General features: G+C 39.7%; 1 protein-coding gene across 1 annotated transcript in view; it reads left to right on the top strand.

Moving 5' to 3' along the window:
- The window catches only part of LAMA1 (laminin subunit alpha 1), a 148,866-nt gene extending 134,469 nt beyond the window's left edge, over positions 1 to 14,397 (top strand). Inside the window, exons 56-63 of the mRNA XM_049770891.1 lie at positions 1,451 to 1,586; positions 2,372 to 2,484; positions 5,813 to 6,002; positions 6,547 to 6,705; positions 7,228 to 7,381; positions 8,958 to 9,091; positions 12,395 to 12,617; positions 14,237 to 14,397. Coding sequence (XP_049626848.1) covers positions 1,451 to 1,586; positions 2,372 to 2,484; positions 5,813 to 6,002; positions 6,547 to 6,705; positions 7,228 to 7,381; positions 8,958 to 9,091; positions 12,395 to 12,617; positions 14,237 to 14,397 — 1,270 coding nt within the window. The remainder of the gene's footprint in view (positions 1 to 1,450; positions 1,587 to 2,371; positions 2,485 to 5,812; positions 6,003 to 6,546; positions 6,706 to 7,227; positions 7,382 to 8,957; positions 9,092 to 12,394; positions 12,618 to 14,236) is intronic.
- The last annotated feature ends 8,397 nt before the right edge of the window (positions 14,398 to 22,794 follow it).

The raw sequence follows: 22,794 nt of genomic DNA, 5'->3' as shown, positions 1-22,794 counted from the left end.
TGTTCTATTATGAAAATTTTTAAATGTTTTATTTAATTAGATGATTGTATATCTAGTCATTATACATTGATAAATATTAAATATTGCAGTCACAGGACAATTGATAAAGAGGTCAAAATACATTTTTGGCCTACACTTAAGAGAAGGTAGAGATTTTTGTGATGAATGTGTCTTCCTATTCTGCACTGATTGCTTTAAAGAAGCTTTTTACAACTGCACTACTTATAACACAAGATTCTTAGTGATGTCTCCTTAAATAATTATTATCAACTAGTCATCTTCAATTCCTATGTAGAGGTTTATGAGTAAGAGAAATAGCTTTTAAGAATTTATTTCCTCTTCACACTCCTTTCCCCATTGTCAGCACGTGGCATAGAGCTTTGCTTTGACCTGTGGGATAAAAATCTGACCCCTAGTTCAGAGCAAATTAATTATACAACAAGTGTCAGGACACTGCAATTCTTGCAACTTGGTCTGACCTTGAAGTTGGACCTGAATCCCTCATGGCTACAGTCCTCCATAAATATCTGTTAGAACTATTTGGCATTTGCACTAATAAAATATTTATTTCACTGACTTTCAACACAATTATGATATCAGAGTCTTGGTTTAGTTCATTGTACAGATCTATTTATTTACCCAAATGGGTGTTTCTTCACTCATTGACTGATTAGGCTTCTGTGTGCTTCTGAAATCCTAAGCTTTGAATTTAATAGAGTAGAACATGTCGAGACTTTTTCACAGCCATGTCCTCAAAGTGGCAGCAGGAACAAGTCACAAGGCCTACAGAATAAAGAGGTATAAGAAGGTAGACCTCGGGCCCGGAGAGATAGCACAGCGGTGTTTGCCTTGCAAGCAGCCAATCCAGGACCAAAGGTGGTTGGTTCGAATCCTGGTGTCCCATATGGTCCCCCGTGCCTGCTAGGAGCTATTTCTGAGCAGACAGCCAGGAGTAACCCCTGAGCACTGCCGGGTGTGGCCCAAAAACCAAAAAAAAAAAAAAAAAAAAAAAAAAAAAAAGAAGGTAGACCTCACAAAACCTGGCAAAGAATAATGTGTAAAACAGAATCAGTATGACATTGACTTACTATTATTATGTACTGTGAGATAGAGAATAGCGCTGTGAAAGCAGAAACAAAATACATCTCTGAAGCTTCCGAGTGCAGCTCCCAGTATCAGATAACACTATTTGAGTCAACTCTTGAGGAAATCTTGAGAATGTCCAGGTGGACAATACGGGGGTGCCTGGGAAGGATTGTGATTCAGGCTAAATAATCATATGGGATATATGGAATTTTTGTCGCTGTAAAAAATTTTGTTAGTTTGACATGCTAAGAATAATGTAGGTATATTTTTACTGAATTTTAAAAACTCTGGGATCAAATGGCAGAGACTCATATTTTGACTGGGAATAGATAAATAATCATGAAAGTACACTGTTTCTGTCTAGGTTGTTGGATTTCACCAGTGCAGTTGTCTATGAACAAGTGGAACTGGATACTTGCTTGGTTTCAGCGAGGCCTGAATTGGCTCTTCCTGGAGCAGACAGCCAGCTCCTGCTGGAGCCTCAGCCTTTACCAAACCTGGTAAGAGGGGTTTCCTTTAATGGTAGTCAGAAAATAGGACTAGCTCGGAGGTAAGAAAACAGAAAACACAGAGTTGTGGGGAAGGCTGCCAGAGCAGACTCGAGCAAACATGGGAGGTGGGGTGGGGCAGTTCCTCCAGATTAGGGATCTGAGCAGAGGGCAGCACCTCAGGGGGCTGAAGCCATAGAGAAGATAGTTCTGTGGGGTTACCCATCTGAGCAGGAAGGGAGTAAAAGCACTGCTACTTCCTCAATGCAGACTCTCCAGTGTCCCTACAAGGATACCATTGGCAGAACCCTATGGAAACCATTTATCAGAGAAAAGTGGTCCCGGGGCTCACCTATCCCTGTAATGACAAATAAAGCAGGGGGTGGGATGGGGATGATTCTCTAGTTACTAGGACTCAAACTTGAGGGGCCTGCTGTACCTGTTGCTGGGGGTACTTCTACTTTCCAGAGCCCCCAGTTCTTCCCCTGCCTGAGGACAAAAAGCAAAGAGTAACAAAGGCTTTGCTCCTTAAGCCTGAAAAATTTATGGAAATCTAACTGAACCTGAGTGGTAGTAAAGTGAAAGGCGGAAGCTCTCCCTGTCTTTTGTGAGCCATAAGTGCTGGTGAAAAAACTCTTTGAAGCAATGAAGATAAAATTATAAAAAAACATATACTTGTGGTTATTGGTGTTCTGGTAAGATTGATTCTGACCTGTTTCCTTCATGGAACAACTTGCATATGTTGTGGTGTACTGGAGTCCTCCCTGAATGAGTGTTTCTGTGTGTGTCTCTGACAGGAACAATGTGCAGCAGAAGCTGTCCCAGACTACGTTCCTGGTGCTCACCAGTTTGGCCTTGCACAAGATAGCCATTTAATATTGCCTTTTAATCACTCAGCTGTCCGAAAGAGGTTTGTATTGTTGTAAAGTCCGTGGAAGGGTCTCACAACACAGGGAATCTTCTGTGATGGGGTATTTTCCAGAGCTTTTTATATTTTATTATGGAGTGCTGAATTTGCAGCGAAGAGTAAACCGACAACCGAGGAAAAGACAGGAATGTGAATTCTTTGTGTAAATCAAATGCTGTAAGCCTGGGAAAGTGGAGTTCCTGTCAATTGTTTTTACCTCTTCTGGAAATATCTTGCCATGTCTCTGTGTGAGATGAAAAGATTTCTGTTTTATTTACCCTCTGCTTTAAAACCCATGTCCCCTGCTGTCAGTCACCAGGTCTTTTAATGCCATTCTGCTATCAGCATTTACTCAGATGATGCCTATTCACTGCACCAACCCAAATTACTGAGACCACATCAATATGCATATTCCCTTGAGCACTCACACCTGTAGAGATCCCAAAGACCTTTTGGAGAGACTTTTGCTCACATTTCTCAAATTGTAAGGCTTAGGGCCTACTGAAGATCCTCCAAATGTTACATTTTTCCTCTTTGATCGCTTTTCTCCTCTATGTGATGGAAAATGGAGCATATATCGATGCCAAACACAGTCTCACACAGACCCTAACTTGTATGATGATTCTTGTAAGGGGCATTGTTTTCATTTTATAGACAAGGAAATTGAGGCCCAGGGAAGTGATTTCACTGGAGTCACCCCAGAATTTAGTAGCCAGAGTCCTAGGCACTTTGGTCCTGAGTCTTTGCTGTCAACCAGAACTCTACTTACTCTCATGGCTTCAAACTTAAAGCACTCTCCAGGACCCCCAAATATCTACACTGTCCTGCTGTTATTTCACAACTTAGTGAAAGAGTTGCCTTTCATGCTTGTCTGCTTCCTCCCCTACCAAGTCTCTACACACTCAACCCCCTACAATCGACAGCTGCTCTTGCCAGAGTTATTTAAGAGCTGTGGAGCCTACCTCCTTTCAGCCCTCCCTCCTGGGCCCTCAGCAGCACACTTGACCATTTCTTTGACCATCAAAGCCTTCTGATACTGATTTCTTGCTCCTGTTTTGCCTGCCCTTGCTCAATCTTCTTCGTTGACTCTTTTTATCAGAAAAAAATTTAAGACAAAAGTCATGCAATTTGCTACAATATGGATGAGCCTAAAGGATATTGTGTGCTGAGTAAAATCAGGTGAAAGGAAAAAGACAAGTGCCAGATGGTCTCTCTCATATGTGTCACTTAAATATCCACAGCAGAGTAGCAACAAAGGACCAAAGGTGACACAAAGAGAAAATTGATCTACACAATTGAGTTTGTGGGAGAAAGGCAATTGAGAAGAAGGTGCTTTGTGGTGGAAAGATAGTACAGTGGGTAGGGATCTCACCTTGCATGTGGATGACCCAGGTTTGAACCCTCCATTCCATAGGGTCTCTTGAGTATTACCAGTAATTCCTGAGCAAAGAGCCAGGAGCATTACATGAGCATCATCCTGAACATACCAGGTGTGTCCACAAAAACAAACAAACAAAAAAAAGCAAACAAAAGAAAAAAGGAGGGGCTTAGGTATCCTTGGGGGAGGGAAGTAGGTATACTAGTGATGGATATAGTATTAGAATATGTTTGAAAACCATACAGCAATATTATAAGTCACAGTAACTCAATCAATTAAAAAAAATAGAAAAGGCCCAGAGTGGGACTGGAGAGATAGCATGGAGGCAGGACATTTGCCTTGCATGTAGAAGGATGGTGGTTCGAATCCCAGCATCTCATTTGCTCCCCAACCTACCAGGAGCGATTTCTGAGCGTAGTGAGGAGTAACTCCTGAGCATTGCTGGGTGTGACCCCAAAACCAAACAAACAAACAAAAAACAAAAAGGAAGGAAGGAAGGAAGGAAGGAAGGAAGGAAGGAAGGAAGGAAGGAAGGAAGGAGAAAGAAGAAAGAAAGAGAGAGAGAAAGAAAGAAAGAAAGAAAGAAAGAAAGAAAAAGAAAGAAAGAAAGAAAGAAAGAAAGAAAGAAAGAAAGAAAGAAAGAAAGAAAGAAAGAGAGAGAAAGAAAGAGAGAGAGAAAGAGAGAGAGAAAGAAAGAAAGAAAGAAAGAAAGAAAGAAAGAAAGAAAGAAAGAAAGAAAGAAAGAATGAGAGAGAGAGAGAAAGAAAGAAAGAAAGAAAGAAAGAAAGAAAGAAAGAAAGAAAGAAAGAAAGAAAGAAAGAAAGAAAGAAAGAAAGAAAGAAAGAAAGAAAGAAAGAAAGAAAGAAAGAAAGAAAGAAAGAAAGAAAGAAAAAGAAAAAGAAGGAAGGAAGGAAGGAAAGAAAGAGAGAGAGAGAGAAAGAAGAAAGAAAGAAAGAAAGAAAGAAAGAAAGAAAGAAAGAAAGAAAGAAAGAAAGAAAGAAAGAAAGAAAGAAAGAAAGAAAGAAAGAAAGAAAGAAAGAAAGAAAGAAGAAAGAAGAGAGAGGAGCTCAGAGTCTCCCACATTTCTCTCTAAGGAGGTCTTTAGTCACTTGTGACTTTTTAACTACATCTGTATTAAGTCACATGTTCCCCCTGAAACTCAGGAGCTGTGTTTTCTGGATGGCTACTCCACATTTCTACATGAATTAGAATCTAGATTTCACATCTGATATGGAAATCATGCAGGCACAGTCCTTTCCTAACACTCCTGTGACTTCCTCCCTCCACTTCAAATAGGATGTAGACACTGATTCCCAGAGAGCCCTTCACAGATGGGCCCACAACCACATCCACACCCCAGGCTCAATGACATAGAGCTTCCTTTAAGGGAGACTCAATACAATGTCTCTGCAACACTGTGCTTCTGTTTTCCTGTAATTCCAGGTGGGTATTCTTGACTATCCACTATAACCGCATCCTCTGTTGCCACTTTCTCTATACTGAAAGCAAAGCAGACCTCTCCCTGATGCTTTCTGTCCAGCTCACTTCTATCTCAGTCACATCAGTTACATTTCAGCAGACATTATGTCTTTTCAAAATTGCCTGCCCTGAGCACATAATGTAGCTCTGGTTAGTGTTGGTGTGATCCTGCTTCGACTCTGATATAATTCTTGCATTGGTTTTATGTGATAAGGGAGATTTCTTCTATGCTCTACTCTAGGCTCAGCTCTTAGAATATATTCATCAGCTTCTAATGGATATAAGAACCCAGAAAGCACTAATTGAATGAATGAATGGAAATATGAATGATGGAATGAATGAGTGGATTAGTATCTCCTGAAGATATTAAGCATATCCATTGAAGCCACTTAGAGTTTTCTCTCCTTGAGGTTATTTAAAATGTGAAAATGAAAGCCTATTCCTGACAGATGACTGGTTCTTGTTTTCCTCTAGGCTGTCAGTTCAGCTTCACATCCGAACTTTTGCCACCAGTGGTCTGATTTACTACATGGCTCACCAGAGCCAAGTTGACTATGCTACACTGCAGCTACATGATGGGCGCCTCCACTTCATGTTTGATCTGGGGAAGAGCAGAACAAAGGTCTCCCACCCTGCACTGATCAGTGATGGCAAGTGGCACACGGTAGGTGCTCAGGAAAATGTGCTGTCATTGCAATTGTTGATTCCATGTCTCCTTTATTTTACCCCATTTTATTGTGGTTTTTCACCTCTAGCTTGCTTGTGTATGGTATTTTCCCATAGAAGGAAAACTACTTGCAGTAAGAGAAATAACATGTTATCTATCCCCAGGGCCTAAGATAGTACCTGTTCTGCAAATATTGGTGGGATAAGTGAAAGTTAGAAGAAGTGTCCTGGTCAAATGAGAAGTAAAACAAGCCCATGATGACATAAATGGGTCCAGTATTTACATTAAAGTTTTTGCTCTCTAAGATCATTGTTTTTCTTTCTTCTATCCGTGACTCTGAGGCATGTCCTTTCATAGGCATGCTCTCCTTTTGTCCAGTTTCTTCATTAATACCAACATACCAAATGTGTAAAATTCTAAGCCATTCCTTAAGACTTATTTCACTTGGGTTGGTAATAGCTATTATGACCAGATGTTGAAAATAAACATCTGTTAAAATTTTCTCTGATTCCTTAAAAGTTGTGCTATCATTTTTCTCTAGGTCAAAACAGAGTACTATAAGAGAAAAGGCGTCATGACAGTTGATGGCCAAGAATCTGCCACAGTGACTGCAGTGGGAGATGGTACCACATTGGATGTGGAGGGGAAGTTGTATCTTGGAGGCCTCCCCTCTGAGTATAGGGCCAAGAACATTGGAAATGTAAGCAGCATCTTCCAAAAGGGGTCTATTTTACTTTTAGGCCATTGGATTTATTTACTAGAGAAAATATTTTTTATTTTACTTATCTCATTGTAACTGGACTATATGATGTAAACCTTTCAAATATTCCCTAGTATGGGGGCTTTCCTGTGAAGCCCCACCAGCTTCTCCTCCTTGTTAATACACATTTTCCTGGACAAAGCCACTTTGTTCCATACAATTCAGGAAAGTCGAGAGAGCCTATACTATTTGATTACTAAGCTCGACAGTTTGGCAATATTGTGGTTTCTATAATATTTCAACAACATAATAGAACATTTCTAGTATATTGTTAGCAAGGAGATAGCAAGATAGCTCTCAATAAGACATTTATACATTGTATGTATTAGTGTATGCAATTACATTTCTAAGACCAAAACATCATATTATGATGTGTTTTATTAAAGAATGGGGGTAGAAAAAAATATATCCTTGTCCCTGTGATTATCCTAAGTACCATCTCCTCTCCCATTCCTTGGTAAGGTCACCCATAGCATCCCTGCTTGTATTGGAGAAGTGACACTGAATAGCAAACAACTTGACAAGGACAGCCCAGTGTCTGTGTTTGCGGTGAGACGGTGCTATGTAGCAGCCCAGGAAGGAACTTTCTTTGAGGGAAGTGGATATGCTGCTCTTGGTATGTATTATCAACAATCTCAAAAGAGGGCTTTGGGATTCACCTCCCTTCTAAGAAGATAATCACCCTCAAATCACAACAAAGCAAGCTCACTGGAACAGGCTTGCAGGAAGACCAGGCTTAGGTCGCTTTGCAGTTTATTCTGGATTCTCAATATGTCCCGTGTAAATGTTGTCTCATCGCCTGTATTTTTTATGTGTGTATATATATATATGTGTGTGTGTGTGTGTGTGTGTGTGTGTATATATATAAATCTTTATTTAAGCACTATGATTACAAGCATGTTCATAGTTGGGTTTCAATGATAAACAGAATACCCCCCCTTCACCAGTGCAACATTCCCACCACCAAGGCCTTCCCTCCTCCCCCACCCCTGCCAGTATCACAACAGGCATTCTACTTCTCTCATTCTTTAACATTGTCATGTTAGTTGTTGTAAGTGTAGTTATTTTCCTAACAGCATTCACCACTCTTTGTGGTGAGCTTCAAATTGTGAGCTAGTCATCTCCTGTATTCTGCATATGACCTGTTGCAGGCAGCCTCTCCAGGGAGGACTCCAACATCTGACTGAGTGGGCATCTAATCCTGGATTCCTCTGTACCTTCTCCAAATTTATGCCAGGCCTGCTCTCACAGTCTCACAGTAATTGTGATCTTTGAATTTCAAATCGGTGGCATAAAATATCTGGTCTAGCATGCCAGTCAGATTTTATGAAGAGATTAATTTCATTTACAATGTGAAATGTTAATCAACTATAGGTAGAGGAATATAAATCTCTAAGAATGGCCTTGAATATAAATTCCTCAAGGCTCAATACTAGCTTCTGTAAGATATGTGACATTCCTTCCCACCATATTAGATTGGCCCCTATGTGCTCAGAACCTGGGCTTCCTGGTCCCTGCTCTGCTTTGCCTTCACATGGAACTTTGCTTCTCTGCTTCCTTTGGTTCCAGAGAGATGTTAGAAGAGTTAAGGTTGGCTCAGTTCTCTTCTAAACTCTGTGCTTCCAGGTTCTGGTGACCACACTGACTCCTATTTTCCCTTCAACCCCGGGAGGGTGACAATAATCTGTGTTTGCTAATATCTCTAATTTGGTTTCTCAGCTATTCTATCTCCTTAATTGAGAGATCTCAATTAAATCCCATTTAGAAATAAAAAAGACATGTGGACTCTGGCTATTAACTCTGGGTCATTAACTGTTGACTTACCCAGTCTGTAAGTACTGGGTAAATAAAGCTGACTATTTTTGAGTGAGAAATGAAAGGATTATATTAAGCATCTTCCTTTTGTCTTTTTCCCTACATGAATTTAGATGAGACAATGTTCCCATCTTTGTTTTAGCCAGCTGATAGCCTGTATCCTTCCCTTCTCCAGGTGCATAATTTAAGATTCGGGTATCGCTTATCACTAGCAGGTTGAGATGTTGCTGAGTCCACACACAAAAAAAAATCTAGAGCAGGTCTCTTAACTCAGCAGGAGTCCAGGTGCACAGCCCCCAGTCCTGATGACCTCTCTGGTTGGAGTCTTCCTGGGGCAGCAGGTCTCCTGCCTCTCTGAGCATCCTTGTGTTTTTCAGTGAAAGAGGGCTACAAAGTCCGATCAGATCTAAACATCACACTGGAGTTCCGCACCTCCTCCCACAGTGGCGTCCTCCTGGGGATCAGCAGTGCCAAAGTGGATGCCATTGGACTAGAAATTGTTAATGGCAAGGTAGGTGATTAATTGCAGTGGGGTTCCCCCTCTGTCAGCCCAGTGCCAGAGACAGCACTTGGGAAACAGCAAAATTGACATTTTTGAGCATTTGTTTTAGGGAAACAGGAAAATTTAAATAAATACACATTTTGGGGATAGGAACCATACCTGATAGTGCTCAGTGTCTACTCTCAGCTCCCTGCTTAGAAGCCACTTCAAGCAGTGCTCAGCGTCAAGGATTGACGCCAGGCCTTCTGCATGCAAAGCATGTGCTCTATTCATTGAACTCTCTCTCTCCAGCCCTCAACTAATTCTTTATAAAAGACAGATAATTTTGGGGCCAGGGGGATAGATCAGAGGCTAATGTGTAAGTTTAGCTACAGGATGGCCCAGGCTCGATCACCAGTAGAGACCCCCTACGCATATTTAGAAGCCAACTTTGAGCACCTATCCAAGAATAGACCCCAAGTACCAATGGGTGTAGCCCTAAAGCAAGAATAACACAGATAATTCTAAAAAGATTTTTCAATGACTTCTTTATAACTTTAAAGTGATACTTAAAAGCAAAATAAAAGCTATAGTTGCATAGGCTTCATTTTTTCTAAACTATCTGAAAGTTGCTGATATGATGCCCCTTCTCCATAGTTGTTATTTTTTTTTTTTTGGTTTTTGGGTCACACCCAGCAGTGCTCAGGGGTTACTCGTGGCTCTATGCTCAGCACTCACCCCTGGCAGGTGCAGGGGACCATATGGGATTTGAACCACCGTCCTATTGCATGAAAGGCAAATGCCTTACCTCCATGCTATCTCTTTGGCCCATATTTGTTCATTTTTATTTGAAAAGAATCATGGATTCAGGAAAATTTTAATGAAATGTACTTGGATATCCCTATGCAGCAGGTCTGCACTCCTCACCCGTCTTCTGTGCAATCAACGACTTGCATGACTAGAGGCAACATCAAATCCATGAAATTGGGCACATTCTAATTTTTTTCTAGCTGCACTAGTTGTGCATGTACAATTGGAGTGTGTGTGTGTGTATACTTGTATATAGTTTTATCAAGTGTAGTTTATTGTATTCACCTTGTTTGTGTAATCAAGGCCACTTAATGGTACCATTTCTCCCAAATTCTCGTTCTCCATTCATCTCTGCGCTGTCTCTTTCCCCCGCATCTCTTAACTCCTGGCAACCACTAATCTCTTCTCCAGGTCTCTAATTGTTATTTCATGAGTGTTATATAAATGAAAAGATGCAGTATGCACCCTCTTGAGAGTGGCTTTTTATATTTAGCCTTATTTCCCGGCAGCTCAACTGGGTTGTGTGTAACAACAGTTCATTTCTTTTTAATTGCAAAATATTCCAGGGGATTGATGCATCACAACCTAATTTATTTTACAGAAAAATTAATTTTTTTTTTCAGCACAGTGCTGCTCTTACTTTTCAGCCTCCAGTTTTTTTTTTTCATAATGGGAACAAAATGAACTCAATAATTAAGGGTACTTTAGTCTCTTCTGCTTTAATACTAACCTTCCAAATTTTCCCAGTTCTCAGTCTCCTTCCTCTCTTTTGTTTGGAGGGTGGAGGTGGGATTTTAACTGCATCCATGTGTGAGGGCTTTCCTCCTTTCAAGAGTAACTAAATTCTCAACCATTTCCTCCAAACTCTGGAAATTTGTCTTCTTTAACTGATCTAGTTGCACCTGAGGCTACTTAACTACTGCCTCTTCCATCATTTCAGGAAATGCTAGCATCATGCACTTTGGAAAATGTGATGGCCAACAATTTAGTCCTGGCCTTCAGGCACAAGTTCTGTCTTTTGTGAATTGGGAGGGAATTAACAGGCTGAGATATCAGCTTTACCAATCTTTAAGGACAGATCCTAGAATCTATTTAATGTCCCATTCCAAAGAGTCATTACTACTTCTTTAGTTCCTCCACCCTCCATATCTCCTAGAGAGAATGGGGAATCATGATGGTAGCCTCTCACCTCATCACTCTACCTCCTTTTACTCTTTGCCTTTTCTACTGGGCAGCTACCCACTTCTGTTTAGATTGTGGATAAAGACCCTCCATTTATCTGTGCTGACTTCTAGGAACAATCTAACTCCCCTTCTGAATTCTTCTAAAAAGCCAGAATGAATATTGATTAGAGCATAAGAAGTTAATCTAACCTCTTGTTCTTGCCCTTCACCTCACTCCCACTTTTCCTTTATCTTCATATTAAAGTAACATTTTCAGCATTTTTTAAGTCTATTTCATCCTGATATCACACTAGAACGTGTTATCAGGATTATAATATTTGTGCAAAAATTGTCTAATGTAATGTATATTTTACCTCTATCTTGCCTTATTTTTCTTTATATCATAGTTACCATTATCATCATCATCATAGTATTTTCATTTACTTAAAATTTATTCAAACATTTGTATACTTTTATATTAGAGTACTATTTTTTTTGGAGGAGTACACCCAGTGACACTCAGGAGTTTCTCCTGGCTATGCACTCAGAAATTGCTCCTGGCTTAGGGGACCACATAGAACACCGGGGGATCAAACCCTGGTCCATTCTAGGTTAGAGCATGTAAGGCAAATACCCTACTTCTGCGCCACCACTCCGGCCCCTAGAGTATTCTTTTTATTATAGTTTATGTATCAGAACAGTTACTACTAACATGTTTCTGATACAGAAAATTACTGCATCTGCACAGCCAACAAAATGACTAACTACTTATGTTTTCTTAAAGCATATATTTAGTAGTTGCATCTTTAATTTATTGGAGTCTGCCTTAAAATACATATGGGATGCCAGGGATTGAAGTTGGGTCAGCTGTATGTAAGGCAAACACCCTACACACTGCACTCTCTCTAGGCCTTAGCCTAAGAATTTGATGTCAGTGTACTCAGATTTCTTCCTTCTCATATATTGCAAGATTTAGACTTTAAGTGTTAGCATGTATAGTGATACAACATTTATGCTTTATCATAAAAGAATTGATATAAAGTTTCTTTTTTAAGTGCAAAGGAATCCCAACCTGCCAAACTCATCAATCCCTGTTGTTATGAAAATGATGATATAGTGTTGAAATAGTGTCCCTGGCTTCTTCCCACCAAGCTGGTCTTTTGCCCTTTCTGAAATTTATGGAATAAAATCTTTTAAGAGGTTTATTTCAAAACTGTTATTGACATTTTCATAGTTAGCTCTCCTTTCTATCAGAATGATGAGTTTCTAGGCACTCAAAAAGCATTCTATGAATAGATAACGTTCCTTAAAGGTGGAAATAAAAATCACAGTTGTTTACTTGTATCTGTTGTCTGTTTAGCTCTTGTTTCATGTTAACAATGGTGCGGGGAGGATAACAGCCATCTATGAGCCCCCAACTACCTATGCTCTCTGCAATGGAAAATGGCACACGCTTCATGCTCACAAAAGTAAACACCGCTTGACTCTGATCGTTGATGGAAATGCAGTTCATGCTGAGAGTCCACATACCCAGTCTACCTCTGCAGACACCAACAATCCTATCTATGTTGGTGGTTACCCTGGTACGTATGGTCTGCTCAGTCACTTTAAAGGCCATTGTTACTGGACATGTTAAAGGACATGACTTGTTGATTCCTGACTCCTCTTATGGTCCACAGAGCCCTGTTAAGAGTTATCCCTAAGCCCAGAGCCAAGAGTAACTCCTGAAAGCTGTTAGTGTTCCCACTCTGCCTCAAAACAAACAAACAAAAAGACAAGACACACACAAAATCACCACCCCCTCTCAAAAAAATACCAGGAAGTTTGGGTGCCAGATCCTTTACCATTTAAAAAATTTTTTTAATTTTGTTTTGGGGCTATATTTGACAATGCTAAGGAATTACTCCTGACTCTGCTCTCAGGGATCACTCCTGGCAGAGCTCAGGAGACCAGATGAGGTGACAGGAATCAAACCCAGGTTGGCTGTGTATAAGGCAAATGCCCTACCTGCTGTACTATCGTTCTGTATTACCTTTCTTTTTTTTTTTTTGGTTTTTGGGCCACACCTGACAGTGCTCAGGGGTTACTCCTGGCTGTCTGCTCAGAAATAGCTCCTGGCAGGCACGGGGGACCATATGGGACACCGGGATTTGAACCAACCACCTTTGGTCCTGGATCGGCTGCTTGCAAGGCAAACACCGCTGTGCTATCTCTCCGGGCCCCTGTATTACCTTTCTTTACCATCTAAAAAAAGGCTCCTTCAAATATGTAGGAGCTGTTAAACTAATTAAATTAACCACCATACCAACTGACTATTAGAAAAAACTCTGGAAACTTAGACTGTGAGGTAAACTAATTTAGTGAAGCAAAGCAGCTTCAGTAACCTGCAATGTTAGGAATCATGTTACTGTGGCTTTTCAGCTTAATGGATAAATATGTATCATACCCTCTATACTGTTTTTATATTCAATCTATACATTTAAGGTGGTCAAGTAATCTGACAAAGAGTAATCAAATATTTTTTTTGGAGGGGGCACACCCAACAGCACTCAGGGGTTACTCCTGGCTGGCTCTGCACTCAGAAATTGCTCCTGGAAGGCTCAGGGATTATATAGGGTGCCAGGGGTCAAATCTGGGTCTGTCTGTGGTCATCCAATTGCAAGGCAAATGCCCTACCATCGTACTATCACTCTGGCCCCTAAAATATCCTTTTTGTGGCTTTCTAAGTCTTAGCTCTGCTTTAAATATATTGTGTGTATAGGGGCCAGAACGATTGTATAGTGAGTAAAGCATTTGCCTTGCTCTCATCCAACCTCGGTTAGATCTCCCCACATTCCTTATGGTCCCCCAAACCAGGAGTAACTTTTAAGTGCAGAGCCAGGAGTAACCCCTGAGTGTCACCAGGTGTGGCCCCAGACCAAAATAAATAAATAAAATTAAAGTATTTTATGATTAAAAGTTTTCTATAGATTTACCACTGTTCACTGAAATAAAAATATAATTTTTATAAAAATATAAAATATATTTTCTTTTTTCTTTTGATTTCATTATAAAATATATTTTATATAAAATAATTAAAATTGTAATATAAATGTATATATTATATATGCATATATCACTTGAGATTATTTTTGTCCAAGTACTACTTGTTCCATTTTCTCCCATTTAAGCAATAATTCTTGTCTCTGTTTTTCCTAAACAGCTGATGTAAAGCAAAACTGCCTAAGCACGAGAACAGCCTTCCATGGATGCTTGAGGAAGCTTACACTGATGAAGGGCCCACAGGTGCAGTCGTATGACTTCAACAGAGCCTTTGAGCTCCAAGGAGTTTTTCCTCATTCTTGTCCTGGGACAGAGTCCTGAATATCTGGATAACTCCTCCATTGGGGATCATCACATATCTTTTTGAGAATTGTGCTTGTAAATTAAACTATCTTCGATTCAATTTTCTTTTCTGTATCAGGTTGTTTCTAGAGAGAAGTTTTGTGCTGATGATCAATGAAAAGGTGTACAACACATACCTCTATTAAATAGTCTAAAAATTAAACTGAAAGCATTGCCTCTCAATGTTTTTTAAATAAATTTTTGTAACTTGAATATTCAGTTGGTAATGTGATGGCGTTTCATTTGAGGTTCTAAAAATAAAATATCATTTAAGACTGTCATCAGAACAAAATTCTAAGTCTTGATTGCTGCCTTCACTGACAAATGAAGCTGTTGGTTATATCAGCAGAGGGCACCCACTGTTTGCAAAATGCGCTTTCAGAAAAGCACCAAAGAATCCTAGGAGATAAGAGAGCAAAGGGGGACAGTGCAGTGATGGAATCTCCTTTGGAGAAATCTGTTTCCCCAGGATGTGACCTAGCAGAACATATTGCAGGGAAAGAATGGGAGTATCATAACTAGTCTCTGTCTCTTTGTATTGACCTACTTTTTCCAATATGGAAGGGGACATGTTCACTTTTCTGAATGTGGCAGACTTGAATGAAACAAAGCAGTCTCCTGTGCTCTTGGTCTCTCTCATGTCTTGGAACCTCATTCTATCTGTACCTCCTGGCTGATGTCTCTGAAATGACTGATTCTTTTCCAATAAAATGTGTCATGAAGCCAGTAGAGAGTGCTGGTAGCCCATGACATCCTCTGGCAGAGATGCTGATTCTGTGTGTGCAGAACCTGGCGGCTGTAGAAAGGTGAGTTCTTGAGGTCTGAAGTTAGCTCCCTGGTCAGCTGGATTCATGTGGGAGCATTTGCCATCTAAGCAAAGAAAATGAAAAGGAGACACCACTACCCCCCCCCCCAACTGTGCTAGAAGTGGCTTTTCTGCTCCTGTTTCTATGGAAACCAGAACAGGGAAGATGACAGCTGACATTCGAGAGCTGGTCTGCAGTGTTAGGCAAAGAAGTGACTGTGCCAGGCAGAGCACAGATTGTAAAGTCATAGTGGATTTGGTGCCCTGCTACCTCTACCCATCTCCTATCTCTCTTTCCCACTCATTCTCACCATGTAATAAAAGGGTAATACTTCCAATTATTCACAGAACCTCCATAAAAATCTCCTTAGGAAAAATCCATGTTTCTTCCCTTTGGCTTTTCAGAGAGCAGAGAAGAGGACTTGGGTTGATATCATCCCAGAAAAGTAAAACGTCAGCTGGGTCTCCAGGCCAGACCTTGAGTATTGACTCTCACTAACAGGCATGACTCTAGTCCTATACTCTCAGTCAGGATGGGTTCAGGCCTTCAGAGCAAATAAAATACAGAAACAAAGTAAAATTTGAATTTTTTATAAACAATGGACACATTCTTAGTATCTGTTCTGTTTTTCAGTAGCCTACATTTATTTCATAAATCTAATACCCTAATTATTAAGTCAAACAGACCTAAGAACGATTTTTTTTTTTGTTTTTGGGTCACACCCGGCCTTGCTCAGGGGTTACTCCTGGCTGTCTGCTCAGAAATAGCTCCTGGCTTGCACGGGGGACCATATGGGGGACCATATGGGTCACCGGGATTTGAACCAACCACCTTTGGTCCTGGATCGGCTGCTTGCAAGGCAAACGCCGCTGTGCTATCTCTCCAGGCCCAAGAATGATTTTAATACTTCTTCCCTCAGGGCCAAATGATTCTGATGTTTTAGAAATCAATTGAGATTCTATGGTTTACAATATTGTTAATAATGGTTCCTCATGCTAATATTTCAACACTAAATCCTTCACCAGTGTATTCACTCCCTCCTGCAAGGACTTTCCAAGTGCCACCCTACCCCAAATAGTAATTCAAACTTTAAAAAAAATTCTGAATCTTAAATAATGTACAAGATATGCTGTGAAGATTTTTTCTGATATTTTATTGATATATTATTGTTCAACATCTAATTTTCATAGCCTAATATTTACTTAGTCTGCTTATTAGTCCACCACTTGTGAATACAATTTCTTATTTGTGAAAAAATAGAAAATTTACTATTGTAATCATCTTAAGTGTAGTTCTGTGACATTCACTACATTTATACCTAGAGCTGTTACTACCTCCATCTAGCTCCAGTACTCTTTTAATCTTACAAAACTGAAACTTATTATACCTAATAAACTCTCTATTCCTATTTCCCAGTCTTTGGAAACCACCATTCTTTCTAATCTGTCTGTATGTTTGAATACTTAAATAGGTAAACTATTGTTGCAAGTCAGCCCCTGAAGAGGTTGACTGATGGAGAGATGGATGATGAGGTCTTTCCCCTCCAGCTCGGAGCACGCATCTGCCACCCTGTTCAGCTGACGGTTCTGAGGTGAAACAGCGGGTAAATAGCTCGCAGTCAGGCTTGTGGAAATATTAGCTTTATTCGGTGGATAACACTGAAGTCCAAAGACTCAGCATAAGTTCCAGCCAAAAGTCTCTCGCCTTCCACAGACCCTTATTTTTATCCCCCAGAATCAGGTACCACCCAATGGTGGGATCAGATACCACCCAATGTTGGAAGCAGAATCAGGTAGCACCCTAGGGTGGGGGCAGAATGCCAGGTCACACCCTAGGGTAGGGCACAATCACCGATCAGGGTAGGGTCAGTAACATAATAATCCCCTAAAATATTTACATACACAACAAACTATATATAACTACCCTTGAAGATACCTCACATGGAATCATGTAGCATTGGTCTTCTGTGACTAGTTAACTTAATTAATCAAAATTTCCTATAGGTTCATTCATGTTATAGCATGTGTAAGAATTTCCTCCCCTTGGGGCCGGGCGGTGGCGCTCGAGGTAAGGTGCCTGCCTTACCTGCGCTAGCCTAGGAGACGGACCGCGGTTCGATCCCCCCGGCGTCCCATATGGTCCCCCAAGCCAGGAGCGACTTCTGAGCGCATAGCCAGGAGTAACCCCTGAGCGTCACCGGGTGTGGCCCAAAAAAACCAAAAAAAAAAAAAAAAAAAGAATTTCCTCCCCTTATATTAAATCAAATGATATCTTCTGGCATATATACAGTTGGTTTTGTTTATGCATTCACCTATAGATTGAAGTAAGAGTTCTTTCCACCTTTTGTTTGATGTGAGTGATAACATTATTCTAAAAAAAACTTAAGTCCCTTTTTATTTTTTATTTAAACAATTGTGATCTAAAAAGTTATTCATAGTTGGGTTTCAGGCATACAATGTTCCACCACTGTCAACCTGCCTCCACCAATATTCTCGGAATTGAGTCAGGTTTGGATATTTCTTCTCTGTCCTTCCTTAACATCACCAATGTACCTGAGATTCCTTAGCTCTGTCCCTTATCATTTCATATGTGACTTTCCCCTCCACTCAATTTCTTTCCTTCTCTTTTATTTTGGGGCCTGAGGTCTTATTGACAACCCATATTTAAGCTATAGCATTTCTTCATGCAGTTATTCTTTTTTTTTTGGTTTTTGGGTCACACCTGGCAGCACTCAGGGGTTACTCCTGGCTCTACACTCAGAAAGGCTCGGGGGACCATATGGGATGCCGGAATTCGAACCAATGACCTTCTGCATGAAAGGCAAATGCCTTACTTCCATGCCATCTCTCCAGCCCACGCAGTTATTCTTAATACCATATACAAGTGATGTCCTTCTTCTGGCTTACTTCACTTAACATAATATCTTTCAGTTCCATCCATGTTGCAGAGAATTTCGTGATTGCATCATTCATTATAACTATATGGTTGGTATTCCATTAAATATGTATAGCACATTTTTATGATTTACTCATCTGATGTTGGATATTAGATTGATTTCAACTCTTAGCTATTGTACTGAATGCTGCAATAAATAAAGGTGTGTACACACCTTTTGAATGAATGTGTTTCTGTCTTGGGGAAAGATACCCAAAACAGGATTGCTGGGTCATCTGGCAGATCAAATCTAAGTTTACTGAGAATACTTAATAATGTTTTCAATAGAGATTGGACCAAGTTACATTCTCACCAGCAATGGATGAGAATTCCTTTCCATCACATCCCTGCTGAAATAAAGTGTTCCCAGTATTTTTGATATGCGCCCTCCTCACTGGTTTAAAAGAATATCTCCTTTTATTGATTTGGATTTCCCTAATGATAAGTGATGATGAGCATTTTTTTAATGTGCCAATTGGCCCTCTATTGGCCTTCTTCAAAGAAGATTTTGCTGGTTTAACCTTTGTGAGCACTTTGTATATCCTTGATGTCAACCCTTTATCTGATAGGTTGAGTGAAAATATTTTCTCCTACTCAGTAAGCTGTCTTTTAGTTTTAGCCCATGTTTCTTTTGCCAAACACAAACTTTTTAGTTTTATGTAGTCCCATTATTTCAAATTTGATTCTATAGCCCTTGCCACTGGCATCATATATTGTTGAAGATTTGTTTTTTGAGTTCTATGTCTTGAAATATTCTGCCTATGTTTTCCTCAGTGTACTTTATGGATTCAGGTCTGATATCAAAGTCTTTGATCCACTTTGAATTGACTTTTGTGTAAGATAGGAATCCAGCTTTAATTTCTTACATACAGTTATCCAATTATCCCAACACTATTTTTTTGTTTTGTTTATTTTATTTTATTGAAACCATTGTGATCTACAAAGTCCTTCACAGTTGAATTTCAGATATACAGTGAGACAGGACTATTCCAACTACCAGTGTCGACCTCCCTCCACCAACGATCCCAGAGTGTATCCTATACCACTACTCTTTGCACCATGGCCTGCCAGTATAACAGCCCCATATAAGTTTAGATTGTTAAAGTTAAGGTCTTTTGATTCTATTGTTGTGGACTTTGGCTTGTATATGTTTTTCTGTCCTTTTTTTTGAATTAAGTTGGATTTCACTCATAAAAAGTAGACCCCCGGGGACAGGAAGGTGGCACTAGAGGTAAGGTGTCTGCCTTGCAAGCGCTAGCGTAGGACAGACTGTGGTTCGATTCCTCGGTGTCCCATATGGTCCCCCCAAGCCAGGAGCGATTTCTGAGTGCATAGCCAGGAGTAACCCCTGAGCATCAAATGGGTGTGGCCCAAAAACCAAAACCAAAAAAAAAAAAAAAGTAGGCCCCCTTTACCAGTGCAACCTTGGTGGCATTGGTAATATGTAAGGTACTTACAGAACATAACAAGAAAAAATATCATCTAGCCCTGCTGCAGGCGTCCTGTGTCTCAGCAATTCTAGTGGGATGGAGTCCTTCAAGAAGGAAAAGGGTGCACGAACAGACGAATATGAAATATGAAATAATTGAGACCACACAAAATGCATTATATGGGAACCCGTGTCTGCATCAAACATGCTACAGAGGAGAGACAAACTTTATTTTTTCATGATCATTTTAAGCACAACTCTGGTATGCAAAGTATTTCCGCTGAAACAAAGGGCAGAGAATCTTAGGAGAAGGAAGACAATGATACCAAACCCTAGAATATACATATTAAGAACTAGCCATTACAGGTGAAAAGAATCCTTACCTGAAAGGGAGGAAGTTCTAGTTTAGAAAGAAGGTGTTCTGGTTTTGCAAGAAACAAAGAAAGAGAAATTGGTTTTGCTACAAATTTTGCAGCCTGCCCTGCGGAACTTAGTGAAATGCAAGAAAGATAGGAGCTATTTGTTTACTACCTAAAAGCTGAAAACAGAAAGACAGGTAGCTGACTGAACTTTGAGTTGCAAATATACTTAGCCAGCAGGGAACTTTAGCAGCTTTCTTTGGTACTGAAATTTCTTTTGACTGCACAATTTCTGTAGTTTTGCAAGGGAGACAAAGCCAAATAAAAGAGATATATAATGTCACAGCCATGTCATGAATATAACAGAAATATAGCCAGTAATCCACACAGGGATTATGATTGACTTCTCCAACAGGCCTTCTTGCTGGAATATTTCTTGGGGGAAAATCAGGTACTGCACCAGGAAAGCCAATAGACACATCTGGTGTGTATTTCCCTTAATAATGGAGACATCCATGTTGCATGCTGTGACATAGCCTCATAAAAAATGGGGAGAATAAATGAACATATATGTCCTCAAAAAAGAAATACAGGTGGCCAAAAGGTAAATAAAAAAAAAAAAAAACCCTTTCTTCAAGACAGGCATTATATTTATCTCACTACTATTGTCATCATAGTTGTTTTTTTTTTTCATGATAGTTGTTAATGTAGTTATTTCTCTAACTGCACCATCACTCTTTGTGGTATGCTTCATATTGTGAGCTGGTCCTTCCAGCTTTCATCTCTGTTGTTTCTAGTATTATCATACTGTCTTATTTTTTCTTAAATCTCAAAGATGGGTGAGACTATTCTCTCTCTCTCTTTAACTTATTCCACACAGCATAATAGTTTCCATGTCCATCCATGTCCAGAAAAATTTTATGAATTCACTTTTCCTGACTACTGCATAGTATTCCATTATGTATATGTATCACAGTTTCTTTAGCCACTCATCTGTTGTTGGGCATCTGAGTTGTTTCCAGATTCTGGCTGTTGTAAATAGAGCTGCAATTAACATAGGTGTGTAAAGAGCATTTTTGTATTGTCTTTTTGTGTTCCTAGGGTATATCCCTAGGAGTGGTATGCCTGGATCATCTAGGAGCTCAATGTCCAATCTTTTGATATCTACATTGTTTTACATAAAGGCTGGACTAGAAGGCATTCCCACCAGCAGTGAATGAGATTTCCTTCCTCTCCATATCCATGCCATCAGTGGCTGTTCTTGTTCTTTGTGATGTATGCCAGTCTCTGGCATAAGATGATACCTCATTGTTGTTTTGATTTGCATCTCCCTGATGATTATTGACATGAAGCATTTTTTTCATGTACCTTCGGGCCATCTGTATTTCTTCTTTTTACAGGGGTCCTCAAACTTTTTAAACAGTCCCTCAGACCATTGGAGGGTCTAACTATAGTAAAAACAAAACTTATGAACGAATTATTAAGCACACTGCATATATCTTATTTTGCAATGAAGAAACAAAACAGATACAAATACAATATGTGGCTCATGGGCCATAGTTTGAGGACCACTGTCTAGGAAATGTATGTTCATTTATTCTCCCCATTTTTTGATGGGGTTAGATGATATTTTTCTTGTTATGTTCTGTCAGTACCTTGCATATTTTAGACAGCATTCTTATCAGTAGTGAATAAGAGTTTATCTCTGCATCCACTCTAGCACTGGTTGTTCTTGTTCTTTGTGATGTGTGCCAGTCTCTGTGGCATGAGATGGTACCTCATTGTTTTCATTTTCATCTCCCTGATGATTAGTGATGTGAAGTATTTTATGTCTCTTTTGGCCATTTATAAAGTCATTTCTGATATGATGCATCTAATTAGCAAAGATACATATGTGGTGAAATATAGAAACACCATATATTATCACTTGCTTATAAATTAAGTGCTAATTTAGTATCTGACCCAGATACTGAAGTAAAATATATTAAATGCTCCACCAGAATTGTGGAGAAAAGTTGTATATTTATTTATAGGGCACTATAAATAAAGGATTAAATTATGGTACCAAATAAACAATCCTGGGAAATATTATAGAGGTAATATTTTAATTAACCTAGAAACGAAACTTCACAGAATGTGTGATAATAGCATTTATATGAAGAAGTCATATCTACAAAGTGCTGTCATAACTATTGGTGGTGTGCAGAGTGGTTGGTTTTAGTTGCTCAAATGAAAGAAAAGTGACCCTTTGGGGATTAGTAAGGCATTGGAAGGGAGAAAATAGAAAAGAGTCTGACTGTGAAGCATCATTCCCAAAGTCAAATTGGTAGGAAAAGTCTGAGTGTGTTGTCTTGTGAAATATCAGGATTTTCAACTGGGGAATTTTTGTGCAGATAAGGCATTTGAAATTATAAATTGGCTGGAGTTTTAGACTATGTCATCAAGTTAACAAATAATTAAGAAGTGACTGGTTATCATGTTGGTCATAACAGATAAGAGAAATGTTTAGGAATAAAAGAGGTCAAAATTGGGGCTGGAGCAGTGGCTCAGGGCGTAATGTGTCTGCCTTGAACACGCTATCCTAGGACAAACTGCTGTTTAATCGCCTGGCATCCCATATGGTCCCCAAGCCAGGGGCTATTTCTGAGCAAATAGCCAAGAGTAACCCCGGAGCGTCACGGGGTGTGGCCCCCCCCAAAAAAAAATTAAAGGAAAGAGGCCATAATAATGTGATAACTTTAGACAAAAAGGAATTGTGATCATGGCTCAGGGAGCTTAAAGCAATGACAAGAGTGGTTCCAATGACAGTAAATACACTGGGGAAAATTGCTAGTTAGGTTTGGATGTT

Source organism: Suncus etruscus, chromosome 3 (assembly GCF_024139225.1).
Source record: "Suncus etruscus isolate mSunEtr1 chromosome 3, mSunEtr1.pri.cur, whole genome shotgun sequence".
NCBI classification, from domain to species: Eukaryota; Metazoa; Chordata; class Mammalia; order Eulipotyphla; family Soricidae; genus Suncus; species Suncus etruscus.
The sequence above is the reverse complement of the archived record's forward strand: the minus strand, read 5'-3'. Positions and strand labels throughout refer to the sequence as shown.